Genomic DNA, 14834 nt, shown 5'->3' on the forward strand with positions numbered 1-14834 from the left:
AGAAGAATTTCAAACAGTATTTACAAATATTCATTTTCCCAATTCTATCGTATCATCTGTAATTCAACCTAATTCACTGTCATTTAATTTCAAATTAAAAAAATATTTACCACTTTGGAAGTTATAAATGATGGTTGCACTTTGCCAGCCTACCTGACAATGAATTATAATTTGCATCTGAAAAAATGTCATGTTTGGTCTTTACAAGGGTGTTTGTGAATTATCCCACCCTTTGTCTCTTCACCAGTAGTATGCTAGGTTTAAAAGCTTTTGTGGTGGGATTCACATAAAAAATATAATTCCAGTGGTTTTTCGTACATCTTTGTCACCTAATAATATAAGAAATTTAGAGAAGTGCTGGTATTTGCCTAATGGAAAACCAAAAGGCTATTTATGGAAGATACAAACTAGAATAGGTTACTTGATAAAAACTAGAATAGATTACAATTGTCTTCTTTTTTTTTTTTGCATCATCTTGGAATTTAGATTCCTCTCTCTCTAACGAATGCGTGCTTTTCTTGTTTAAATGGATTAATATTGAAGGGAATAAAGGAATATATTCCATGTCAGTAACGCAGATTTCGCAAGGGAGGTAATGTTTGAATAAATAGCGTAGGGTAGCTGCTTGTGCAAAAAATAACGGAACATAAAATGAGAGAATATTTGGCCTCTAATTTAAAAAAACACAGCTCTGTTTTTTTTTTTTTCACAATTAACAATCATGACTAGAATCTAAAACTGCATTGGATCTGACCCAACATTTGTGGAGACGACTGAAGACGCCTATTATTACAAACGCTCCTCTTTTTTGTTTTAGAAAACAGCAAAGGAATCCTGCTTCAAAAAAACAGGCTGAGGTTGTATAACAGAATACGAATTGATTATAGGTATGTGTGCTCTTCAACTAGGTTTAATCTTCGTGCTGATTTTTTTCTTCTTCATCATCATCATCATAACGCTAATTACGGATATAGACCATGTTGGTCTGTTCCAGGCGCATTATCCATCTAATATCCTCTTTTGAGGTCTACCCAGCCTTCTCTTTCCAATTAGTTTATATTTTATTATCTGTTTAGAATATCGGGTGTTGGCCATTTGGTTTACATGTTCTATCCAATTTTGTTTGTAATTGTTTAAAATATCTTCGTTCCTTTTTTTTTTTTTCTTTTTTTTTTGTCTAATAATGTGTATTTTGCAGTTCTCATGAATCTCATTTCACTTTTTTTTTTTTCCTGATAATATTTATATACAAATAGACGTTATTTAATAGAATATCGATTTTTTATTATTTTCAAGACCATATAACTTGCTCGTCAAATTTAAGTGTTGCGCTATTCATTTAATGGAATTCTGATTTTTCCTCCTATCATTTCTATATTTGTTCTATTACGTGTTGTGGGATAAAACATTAAAAATACTAAAAATTATATTTTATTTCTAATTAATCGCTTAACATACAAAGACGTCTGTGACACGTCTTTTGTTTATTGCACCAAAATTGATTTTGAATTTTGGTTTCACATATAAATACAACCGAATATAGACGCTAGACAATCTTGTGACTATTTCCTTTCAGCCGAGAAAAGTTGCCAACGGCGTGTATCGGTTATTTCGTTTGCGTTTGCACAAATTCATCATTATTTTTCAAATAATGATGAATTTGATTCAGCAAATCACCCTCGCCTAAAACTCGCCAAAAAAATTGGCAGAAAAACGACCGCTTTCTGATTTTTAATTGGTACGTTTCGGGTTAAAAAGAACTAGCGAGTGAAAACAGTCTAAATTGATATAAACATGAGGAAAGGAGCTCAGAAATCCAACTCAGTTATATTAATTTTTTTTTCTTATTATTATTTTTATAATTTTATAACGTGAGTAGTTTATTATTTGCTGACGCATCGCACCGCTGCACAAGTCCCTTCTCATCCTATGCTCGTTCTCAATGAAAGTCAGGATCTGATCATATTTGCTAAATAAACAAACTGCAGGCAATAAACGGGAGCCAATGCTGTAACCAGCATAAACTCGTTCACTGTAGGTCTAACATTTCCACAGTACTGAGTATTAAAAGATTATTTATAAAGAATCTGAGAAGAGGAAAAGATTGTCCCACTTTTATTAAGTTGCCTTATATGACATGTCTATGCCATACGTATAAATGCAATCACTGTCATTCCTAGCTGGTGAGCACACCAAGCTGCTATTTCACAACCATTCCATCCCCCCCGCACCCCCGTATACTAGTAGTTTTGACAACATATAAACAAGCACTAGTTTTCTACTGTCCCATCTGTTTCGCACTCTTGTCCGGAATGAATTTCTGCCACCCCCAGCTTGAGACGCGTGCCTCCAAGCAACAGAGACACGCGCACGCACGAGATGCAAAATCGTCTGCTCTTAATATATCGCTGAAGCCGTTACTTTCCGAACTCTCACTCCCTTCTGTTTGTTGTGCGACCCATCAGGTCTCTAAGGAGCACCAAGCACTAAACAGTTACCCAAAGCAGTAATTCGGCGGGTGGTTTGAAGTTTACGCATGCCCAGGATGCGGGGCATGACTGGGAAATCGTTTGCTGAGACAACTGGAGATATATTGCTTGGAGGATGGGGTGGGTGGGTGGGGTAGAGTACCTTTTGGGGTGGACAGCTTTATTTATTGGGCAGACCTTTTAATGTCAGGGCAGAAAGAGTTCTGGTAGAGCAGTCGCGCGCCATGAAACTGTAGCCGTAAGAGCACGTCTTTGCACCTTTCTTAGGTACTGTGTCACTAGCCAAGACGCGCACAAAAATCGATCTTGCACGTGCTCTGTGCTTACCCCCACACCGAGTTCCTTAAGTTTTCGAGACTGAAGTCCGAGAGAAGTCTTTCACGTCCCATCTCTCTAGCACGATGGACGACTTTGTGTTTTGCCCTTCTGAACGTTCTGAAATGATCGACGGACATTTTGATACCAGCATTTCCAGGTACGATTTTTCGACCTTTGAAACGAGCAAAGGCAGGACAGTAAGCTGCGGTTTCGGTAGTGGTCTGATGCCCCACCAGGAATTGATGCAACGCAATAGGACTTGTCTACACGAGACACAGGTAGTTCCACAGCTCCGTGTGTCGACTAACGGAGAGGGATTCTGCCCCCGTGGCGTTCCTGAGACGGACGACAGCGAGAACTGCCCGGAGTTTTTTCGATGCGTTCCAGCGAACGAAATGTTCCGCCAGCCGGAAGCGGCAGTTAACGAGACGCACATCGCCCCTGGTCCTACCTGTACGCAACGCTGTCCCGCAGACAGGAGTTCCTGCACTCACTCGGTACGGCAACACCCTAAAGGTCAACTTCTGAGTTGCCCCTCCATATCCAGATCCCGCAAGAGACCCATGAGTCAGATCGAGCTGGATCGCAAAAGGATGCTGGCCAACCGGCAAGAAAGGAGGCGGATGCATCGCTTGAATTCGGCGCTCGAAAGATTACGCCAAGCTATTCCTCTTCAGTTTCAGCAACAACAACAACCTCCTCGAAGATTGTCCAAAATCAACACTCTCCGATTAGCGATCAAATACATTTCCTCCCTGGGTAAGTTAGTGAGTGAACAGGATAGGTGGCAGGCCAACTTGCATTATTGTGCCTTTCAGTGATATATTTATTGTTTGCTATTTTAACTATTAATATCTTAGTGCCTAAATGATACTAATTTGCCATACAGTAGTTGATTTTTATTGATATATAGAGTTTCTAATGATTATGTGGAAAATAATTTCAAAGAACACATGGCATGCAGTTTAAATGAGCTTTGATTGTGATAAAAGCCGTTAGAAACGTTTCCATTTGTATCATTCTAACAAACATTTTTATCTTAAAAGTTTGCATAGTACTTTAGAATAAACAATAGACATCATGCCAACGCAACAGGATCACACCTATGCACTGAACTCTTTTCACTTGATGTGCTCACGTGAATGAAGCGGTGATAATTGTGAAAAATGATACGTTGGACACGAAGATACGTCAAACAGTGTTCATTGATGCATAAATGAGCTTGAGTGTTTCTTTGAATAATTTGAAAATGAATTGCAGAGATGTGAACAGTGAAATGTATTCTATATTAAATGTTCAACTTATTTAATGCCATCCTTGAATGAATTTTAAAATAATATTCAAAGAGTTTGAAAGCGAGACATTATTTATTAATAAAGATGTTAATCCTTATTTGTTGTGTTTGTGGATTCTTTATCACTCTCAAGTTGAAGTTAATTTGAAGTTTCATTAACAGATGATGAATTAAACAATTCCTTTTATCAGCGCAACTTACGAGATGGACAGTTAAAAAAGATTGTTTTTGACACATAAATACTGGATGTGATGGAGGAAGTAAGAGGTCCATTTTGGCACCAAATATTCTGTCGTTCCAGTATATACGGAAAGGTTTTTTTTAAAATCGTGCAAACAGGCAAATAAGCCTGAAAACACACGAATTTGAAATGCAATACACTGGTCTCATAGTCTTATTTGCTTCCACCGTAATCCCAAATAACAGCTCAGATATATTACTTTACTGAAAGCCTCAACAACTACAACAGTTCGGCTCTATCGTTTCTTTCACAAGGAAAGATCATTTATATCATTGTATAGCATTTTAAATTTCTCTTTTTTTTTTTTTCTTTCTCATGCTTACAACATTTGCTCGATCAGGTATCATAGTAGTAAGAAAATAAATGAGAAAAATCGACTTTTTTTAAGGTTCGAAGTAGTACGCTTTAAAAGGCAATGTGTGGCGTAACACATAGACAAATGTTCACTTGAAATTTTTTTTGTTTGCATTTTTACATATGCCAATTCTACAAAACGCATACACTTTCAAAATTATTACAATGATGCTCAGTGTATCTCAGCAATTCGTCCTGATAGTTATTCAGTTTTAAATGTTTCTCTTCAAACTGCAAGTGATGCAATTAAATTATATCGGCGAGCTTCCATTTTATGATTCGGATGGCTTGATTTGCAAAGAAACTTGAATCATTTAATAAAGTTTACACGCTAATAACATTGGTAATATTAAACCAAGCAATTCACCCAATTCGAAATAAAATCTTCGCTGGAAAATTATTTTTAAAAAATTATAAAAACATTTAATTAATAAAAGATATTTGAAAATATTTACTGGCAGAATGACGTTGCTCACGATTTCTGTACAAAAATAATAAAAATAGAATATGATTATTAAATTATTCAAATTGACAAACTTACATGAAAAAAACTGATATGCAGAATTTTGAGTCAAGTTTCATAACCCTCTTCAGTGGATAGCAATAAACTGCTTCTGTTTGTATTTGCAAAATTCTGACTTGTTAGGCTGAGTGGATTTCTTCTCCTCTCTCTAACTAGCAGGCTGCGGATTTGAATCTCGCCCTGGGCATGGATGTTTGTGATCATCTTTAGGTAGTAGGTGAATTTCATTACTCACTGTAAGACCACCAATTCTGCTTACTGAAGACATGAAGTGGTTTGAAAAAGTTTTCCATTTTGGGTCTCTACAGAAGTATTTCCAATTATTCTAACTTCGGCCCACCCATGGCAATAATACTAATGTGCTATAACTTTACAGATTCTCATGTTTGGATCAAAAGATGGAACAAGCTGAAATGAGCAATTAAGAGGACAATTGATTCATAATATTTTTTATTCACTTGCTAACTCCTGGTCGTATTGAGTTTTGATCAAAAAGAAACAAATTTCTCCTCTTAATGAACACCACTATTTTCTCTCTCTCTCTCTCTCTTATTTCTGTCATATCTGATCGCGAGATCACGAGATATACCCCCCCCCCCTCTGTATACGCGTTTTTCTGTTCTTTTTTTCAAATTTTAGAAATTGTCATTTCTAATTATTGCTAAAGGTCTCATTTCATCATTTGGTTGACTTCTATTTCTGCTTTCTTGTTTATCTATCATTATCTTTCTTTCTCCACCCCTATGATCCGTAATTTATTTCAAATTTGCTTATTTCTATAAGATGTCTACTTTGAAAAACAATAAGAAGCAGTAAGTGGAATTCCGTCCATGACGCGAGGTGAAATCTCAATCAAGGCCTTTCATATGAAGGTGGATAAGCCAATCTCATAGGGACGGAAGGGTTTTCCCTCCGAAAACTTGAGCGATAATGATACAGTAAACTATAAACGTCTAACTATGCGGATTGTTCTTAAGACTAAGAAAGCAAGTTTAATCAACGTCATTTTTTTTTTTTTTTGTATATACAGATATACAGTATCATAAAAATGTTCTCTTAACAACATTTAAAAAAGTTAAGAACCGCCATACTAATGAATCAATTGAACTACATTTTTTTAAAAATCATGTGTGAATATACACACTGTCGACGTCGACTGTTTACAAAATAACTGTAGTTAATACTACCGGAAGGAGTCCTGTACAGGAGAACGTAACAAGATTTTGCTGTTAATACATAAATAGACTCGGACTAGGGGGACATCGTTTTCAGAGGTGCACCTAAACAGGGATCCTAAAGTCAAAGTAATACGGAGGGGAACAAAATAAACCACAAGGATGTGCATTAGAAAAGACAAATTCGCTGAAAAATAAGAGTATGCAAGCACAGGAGAAACAAACAAAAACAGAGTGAGCTGGCTGCTAGAATTTCACGAAAGAAGAAAAGGTGGGCCAAAAAACTCCATTAAAATTCTTGTTTGTGAGGTGGTGCATGTAAGTTATTGCATTAAAGCTTCTAAATGTTCACGTGCCTGTCGGACATAATTCCACACGTCAAGTACCGTAGAAGGGGTTGTTGTTGGAATTAACGACGTCAGACGGCCATCTCAAGCTATGCACGACTGCAATCACTTGCACAGTTAATGGTCCTTGAAATAGATATACTCAACCTTTGGACTCGCTCCGAAAACGTGCAAGGACTAAAGTTTCAGCGTTCTCCTCCAAATTTCCTTCCTCCAATGCTACTGCAAGACAACCATGAATATCTGAGGTCACTTATCTGGACGGGATCAAAGTGAACGAGGTGGGGGGGGGGGGAGTACGGGGTTTTGCAAGTGAGCACTTGGATGTTGCATTGCTGAGTTGCAAAAGCTAATACATCATCTCTCTCTCTCTCTCTCTCTCTCTCTCTCTCTCTCTCTGAGCCTTTACATAAATGAAAGAAATCCTGTACACCCTGTAAAAATAGTTTCACCGTAAGAGATTGCGTTGTCTTTTATAGAAACTGTCACACAAATAAACAACTGTAATAGAAGATGGTATTTTTTTTTTTTACTTCCATTGGCAGGGTTTGTAGAAGTGGAGAAGCGGAAGAGCACCGAGAATGGCAAAAATATGGCGAGATATGGCAAAAAGTATTGCACAGATTTTACTGTAATATATTTACTGCCATTATTAAAGTTGTATGTTTCACATCTTTACATTCCAAACAACAAAACAAATTTAGGTTGCAAATAAATAACAGGAAGTATACTGGCCTTGTGTTGGTACATCAAAGGGCTCTTACGTTATTTTAATTTTTTTCCCCCTTAATTTAATATTTTACAAACTCTAAAAGTAACCTGAAGCAGCATTTGTTCCTGAGTTAAAAGTTAAGGATATTAATAAATAAACCTATTTTAAAATAGGAGTGGTTTGGGATTGAATATATTTCTATTACATAAATTCAGGTATTATTATTTTGTATACTTAATCGCACGACTACAATGGATGTTACTTGTACATACTGAGGAAATTTTTGATGATTTTTCTGCTACGTCACTAGTTCACAGCCACTTTTTATTTTTCACCATTTAAGTTAAAATGTACCATCAGGTGAAAGAGTAGAAAAACGATAATCAATTTTTTATACCCACTCTTCGTTTCTTTAGTAATAAAATTCCGGCATTTCCCAAACTTTCATTCTAATTAAACAATAAAATTCTTAAAATAAATTTCATATTAAAAATAATAGTGTTGAGCCTCATACGTGGAGAAAATACTGAGAGACGAATTGTCTTCAGTTCGTTTGTTCATATATCAATAATTAAGACTATCCATAATATCACCTAGAAGGGCGCTTTCGAGGCTCTGGATGTTATTTGAATTTGTACTTTTCACATTAATTTCGATGAGTCTTTTTTTTTCTTCGTTTGTTATATGAATTCCACACCAGCAAAAGGTTATAAACCTGCGGTACGTTAATATTAGCACGATGACAAAGACCAAGAATTGAATAATTTGGAAACCCAGTTCAAAGAGTCCAAAGTTTTCAAGCCACTTCTAATTTCCAATAAGCATGGTGATGATGACGATGGTCTCACACCAGGCGGCGAAATTCATCTCTCACTTGAGTATTTGCAATAAAATAATTTTAATTCAATATTTATAATAAATATTCTCTTCGGGCTCAGTAACACAACGTCAAGATCCATCTTCCCCAATTCCCCATGCCCTTTGCAACTAATTCTAATTCCAGCTCTCCTGACCATCTTTCCTTCTTTTTCTGTCATTCTTCACCCAGAATGACAGACCTGGATTCGAATCCTGTCTTGAACACGAAGAACGTTTATCAGGGCTTTTCAGCTGAAAGTGAGTTATCATGGTTTATCGTCCCGCAACCAAGCAAAAACCGGCCAGTAGAACATAGCATGCAGTTCATTGACAAAAATACATTCACACCAATAGTAATATACTGGTTTCATAAGATGGTGCCGAATTCCCATATGAGAATCCCGGCCCTTGTGTCATCACAGGATAAATCAAATTAAATTCATGATTGTGTTATGTTAGTTTCTCATTAAAGTTCATTCTCCATCTTTCAACAATCATACCCTCTTCAGAGTGCAGCATTCCATTTATGTTCCTTATTGCGTTTGCTTACTTGCTACCTTCAGAGCCTATTTTTCTTGTCGATTTATACAATTTTCTAACGTTGCAGCTTCTTTAGCATCTGCCATACTGCCCACATAATTTCTAGTATCTTCTCTTGACGATCTTTTGACTTAACATCTTTCTCTCTGTCATTTATCTGTTGATCTTTTTTTTTTTTTTTTTTTTTTGAATTCTCAGTCTTATTGCTTTCAAACAGCTTTTTATTTTTATTTTACGCATTTCTTCTGTAAGTTTACTAGGTCTTGTTCGATAACCTTTTTTAAACTATTTAAACAGAGCCTCCGTAACTCGGGCCGTTTCGACAATGCCTTTTGGTTGGAAAGATGTCGATACAAAGGTGGAGAGATTTTTCCTCCAGGAAACTCGGTAGGAAAATTTTTCATTCCACAAAATAGGCACACCAAAAGAATGTACGCAATTGACAGCCATAATACACGACGCAGATAGGCTTATCAGCATATTCAGGTTTGAAATATGCCAAGCTACTTGGCCGTGAGAAGCTATTGAGCTAACAAGAAAGCGAAATGGAAATTAAGTACCTAAAGTCTCTTGCTAATTACATAACATCGGCAAATTTTTCCATCTCTTTCCTATCATGTTTCTTGGGCTTTCTTCTTTTTACCATTACCGTTTTGCAGTTTTCTGCCGTAACGTAATTTGACATCATTGCAGTAGTAGTAGTAGTAAGTAGTAGTCTATAGTGCTTGTGCATGAATTTTAATACATTGTTCACGTTATACTCACCACGTGAGATTCTACCGAACCCTTGTTAATATCCCAGATTTTCCAGTAATATTTTTTTAAACACCGAATAGCTTAAAAACACGATAATTAGCTTGAAATCAAATTATGATCACCAGTTCTCTTATCATTCCCTGAAATTAGGAGTTTGTTCATCCCACAAAAGAGAAAACCGGCAGACGAACACTCGCAATAAATAGACATAATACACTGGTCTCACAGCCCAGAATTTTATTCAGTCATTATACTGAATAAAATGCAAAACTGGTTTTAAAAAAAGAAAAGGATAAGCAACTTACTAGTGATTCTAGGTTAGTATATAAAAGCCAAAGCAGTTTTGAAGCGAATACAAGAATCTTAACTATAAAAATGGAGAACTTGCCGAATGTACGGTAATATCAAAAATCCTGGAGAATTCTTGTCTAAAAGGTTAGAACCAAAGGCGCTGAATGCCACGACCTGAAAGAGAGAGAGAGAGAGAGAGAGAGAGAGAGATGATGATGAAATTCTAGGTTTTCTAAGTGGAGTGCACGATTCTTTCGTCTACGGCAGTGTTTCCCAACACTTTTTTGATTATGCCCCACCTCAGATTTTGATGCCCCCCCGTAGCATAATAGTCAACCAAGTTCTGAAAAAAAAAGTATATATAATATAAATAGGTACTTCAAATAAAAAAGGAACATAGGTAAAACTATTTTTAATTTGACTTTCTTCAATGAATATAAATTTTATATTACACTTTGTATATTATAAAACATAAATCGAACTCAGGAAAATAAAATCCAAGTTAATGTGATCCTTGAGCTTGATGTCTGCTGCAAAGATTTTTTATTTGAGGTACTAATTTAGTCAATTTCAATTTAAAATCTGCATGGTTTGTGATACCAGATAATTTCTTTTTTTCAGTAACAAGTGATTTACAGCACTAAAGCCACATTCAACTAAATATGACAACAGTAATTTTCTTGCAAAACTAGCTGAATTTGGGTATTTGGTCTCTGTCTCGTCACAAAGTCATGCTATTGTTCCTCTTATGTTGAATAAAGTTCCAAGTCATTTTGCATTTCTTCAAATTAAATTGGTACCTGTTTACTTTTCAGAAGTGACAGATGCTATGATCTAACCTTAACACACTTACGCCACCAAGTATTTATGTTGACTGCTGTACTAGTGTTGCCAGCTTTTTATCTCGGAAAGTCAGGATTGCAACATCGATAATTTATCGCCGAGAATGGTGATTTTTTGAGTATATCGGTGATGAGGTGACGAATGCAACATCATTTTCTAATTGCCCCCCAAAATATTCAAATTAAATCCCTGTGGGTGTACGCCCCGCGTTGGGAAATACTGGTCTACGGCCAAAAACCTCAAAAGTCAAAAACGCTCATGAAAATTATGTTAGGCTACCACCACCACCACTACTTGGAGCTAGCTGGTAAGGATCCAGTGAACTAATGTAGGCAGGTGTTGAGATGTAGCGCTCGCACTTATCAGAGGAAATGGTAAACTATGTGGTAGATGAGTTTCATTATTCAGTGTAAACAATCAATTTGGTCAATGGAAGCTCGAAGACACTAAAAACTATAGATTTTAAAGAAAAAAAAATCTCGATTACTTTTTCCCCCATTTTTACCAGCATGCCCGATGTTTTTAGATTTATGTTACACATTATGGAGAGATCCAACATTTCTTATTTTCGATGGAACAGCTTCAAAATGATTATTCCACGGATCAACGCCACTAGATTATGTACTGGACCGAACTTAATGGTAACCCTGTAGGCTTACCCGTTAGCTACTGAATAATCGTGTTCCCACTATTCTGCCGATATGAAGTCGAGTAAATTCTCGAAGTGTGCGGATAAGTAAGGGAATCTATTACTATATATCCCCACGTCCCGCCCAATTACAAACACTCCGTTTGCTATTTTCGTCTCAAATGTAACGTTTGTGCATGTTTGCTGTAATATACCATGCGAGAGAGTTTCCAACTTAAAATTTCTTTTGAGTATTCTTTGGCTAAAAATCTCTCAGTTCCATTCAATCAGATTTATTTGTCGTTTCTGTCGCTCTCCTAATCCCACGAACCATCTGCACGTTGTAATTTCCTTTCCTTTTCTTCCCTTAAATGTCAGTTATCTAAGTCCCAGTTTCTAATAGTAAAATCACCTTTCTTGGAGATGTTAATTTAATGTTCACAGTCCTAATTGCTTTCCGCTTCTAATTGAATGTTGTTTGATAAAATTCAGACCACAATATACTATTGATTTCTTCTCCTACTAAAACACTCTCATCCACGTGTTGTCTAGCATTATAACAAAGCCGAGTGGAATGATTTTCGTGACTTCTATGCCCTCATTTCCTTGCTCAGATTATTGTTTCCAGTCTTCTGATCCAAACATTTGCTTTGAAATTATCGCTGAGGCAATTCTTATGGGTATCGAAACATTCAGTCCTCATGCCACTATAAATTCTCATTCCTTATCTAAGCCTCAATCCTCCAAGAAGTGAGCCAGGTCTGTCAAGACAAGAACCGGGCATATCGAAATCCCCATCTTCAGTCTTTGTTTATATCAAAGCCCGAAATAGCTGCAAGAAAACTAGCAACACATCTAAAACTGAATCTGAAAGGGCTAAAACCAGGAAACTTTTATCATATTCAAATAGCAGTCAAGCTTTCTGGTTTCTTGCCAAGGCTATTGACCATAACTTTTGTCCAACTATGTTTCCACTTCTTTTGCACTCAGATGGTTCCATTGCATCATTATCCAGAAAAGAGACCAATACCTTGGTTTATTACATTTCCTCTAATTCTTGAATATATGATCGTAATATATGCCCTCCTACAATTTCAAACACATAACATCAATACCTTCGTGATTTTTCACTAGAAAAATCAGGAAGAAGCTTATCCAAAGAAAGATCAGAAGAATATAATCCAAATTAGATACGATAAAATTCTCGTGGCTTTTTCTCCAACTGAACCGAAAGTTTGAGCTCCAGAAATGACCCCTGTTCTCTGTCGCCTTTTTATTTTCTCCTGTTCCAGTGGTATCTGAGTTTTAGTATCCTTCGAAACTACGACCGCAAAGCAACTTCAGTTTCACGCTTCTGATGTAACCATTTTCCACTCATGGTTATGTTCTTTAGGTGGATGGAAGTGCCATAAAAAAGCAAATAATCTATTTGGGTATGTTACATCTTCACAAACCATGTTTATCACAATAAACATGTGATCATAATATTTCATGAACCAAGGCGACTTCACCATTCGGAAACTGGACTTCAGGCCCGATTTCAACAAGATCGAAATGAAAATTATGTTAGTTAACAAATGTCTCAATTTCTTAATCTGTACTCCATCGACACAAAAACCTTCTCTTTTATGCACACTGTTCTAAAAAGAGGAGAAAGTCAGTAAATAAAGATTTTTTTTTTTTTGGTCTGTGTTTTCTGTACCCTATATAAATTCACTTTTAATGGGCGCTGTCACTTTTATAGTCCGACCACAGAAGCGAGAGCTCTCGTTGGCAGACTGACAAAAAGAGCCAATTCATGTTGAAGCGGAGAAAGAAATAAGGCGATGTACGAATTGGTCACCAAAACCCGAAATCACGTGTGCTTTATACGTAAAATTTTCCAACTGTTATACAAGCAAATCATAAAAGAGAAGTTAATTTTCCGACGTGTAAAAATAAACACTCATCCCGCAATACGGATTGATTACCCTATTATCGGAATGGATTCTCCTTCTTTTGACATGCGCAGAAGTGTCGAAGGGTCTCGTATTTGTGGGCGTACTATACCTCCTACATTCTCGCACATATACACTTCTTTCATTCTTACCTTAATCCTTTTACCTCCATATCCTTTAAACATTTCATTCCCATTTCAATCTTTCACACACTAACAATCTACTGAAAATCACCCTCCACCAATTACGTCCCTTCTTCTGCACCGAGAGAGAGAGACTACAGCAGAGGAGCAACTTTTCATTCATAAAATTTCAAATCAAAGATTGTGTTCTGGCAGACCATTCTAAAATAAAACAACCTTGCTGGTGGCATAATGTATCAAATGTTAGCTAAAAAAGAAAAAAAAAAGATTCAAGATTCTAGATATAGTCATTTTATTGTGACTGTATTCTCTTCATTAATATTCTAGTAGCCCGCATGATTAGTGCTCTTGGTTACACAATCCTTTCACTAGTCTATTACTTTTTTTTCTGTTCTCAGTAATATTTTCTTATTATTACTTGTATTACTGCTAATTACTGTCATAGTGGTGTTCATCACTCTTGTATTATATATTATATTCATATTATAGCTTGTATTATTTCAATCTTAACAAATTTTCAATTTTTTTCCTTTTTAAAATGTCATTACATTGACCATTATTAGGACCTACTTCTATGAAGTAGGTCCTAATAATGATTTTTTTTTTTTTTCCAACATTGCACTTCGTATAATTATCCAAGGATGTGCACGACAAAATTTTCTTAGAGCGAGTACATTTAAAAAAAATTACCAATATGCAGACGTGTAGAAATTTTTTAATACTCGTTTTTGAAATTCCGGCATGTCTTAGAAACAGATATCAAAAACTGCACTGCAGCATTAGGTGATGCGAGAAAATACGCAAACAAAGGAAAATCATATACTGAATATGAAGAGAATTTGAGGAAAGCTCAAGGACTTTGAATTACCTGCCGACACGTAGACATCGAGTCGGCAGGTAATTGAACTGGGGAAGAGATAGAACTTACCTGTCAATATACGTTTATATCTATAACGGCCAATTGACCTCGAGGGGAAGATCGTTCTCAAATAGCATCGACCGTGAGAAAGTGTGCGAGGCCGGTTATTTCAAAGGATCTAAGAAGACCTTTACTGCTCATATGGAACAAATCGTTACAACCCTACATTTACAGGTGATGTCATTGTCGTTTGTTCTCGATTAACCTGTCAGCTGATGGGGCGGTTCGCACAGAGACCCATATGCCGCATTGCACGTACAAAGTCACGTTGTCTTACAGGAGACCTTGGATCCAAACACAGACACATTTCTTAAGTCGTTTTCTTTCTTAAGAAAATGAAATGAGCATTCATACTTAACCTATTCAGGTTTACTGATTTTACAACTTGTGAAAACGATTGGCGATTGTTTATCTCCCAGTGGCATCACGTGCTACTGGAGGAACTCGGATTTCTTGCGATATTATT

The 14834-nt window shown here is 36.3% G+C and overlaps 1 protein-coding gene across 1 annotated transcript in view; it reads left to right on the forward strand.

Annotated features, from left to right (window-relative positions):
- Positions 1–2890: 2890 nt before the first annotated feature.
- Positions 2891–14834, forward strand: part of LOC150108423 (uncharacterized) — a 104527-nt gene continuing 92583 nt past the window's right edge. The window contains exon 1 of the mRNA XM_090390463.1: positions 2891–3566. Coding sequence (XP_090246589.1) covers positions 2891–3566 — 676 coding nt within the window. The remainder of the gene's footprint in view (positions 3567–14834) is intronic.

Source organism: Typopeltis vanoorti, chromosome 3, assembly GCF_054136105.1.
Source record: "Typopeltis vanoorti isolate ZY-2024b chromosome 3, IOZ_Tvanoo_1.0, whole genome shotgun sequence".
Classification (NCBI taxonomy): domain Eukaryota; kingdom Metazoa; phylum Arthropoda; class Arachnida; order Uropygi; family Thelyphonidae; genus Typopeltis; species Typopeltis vanoorti.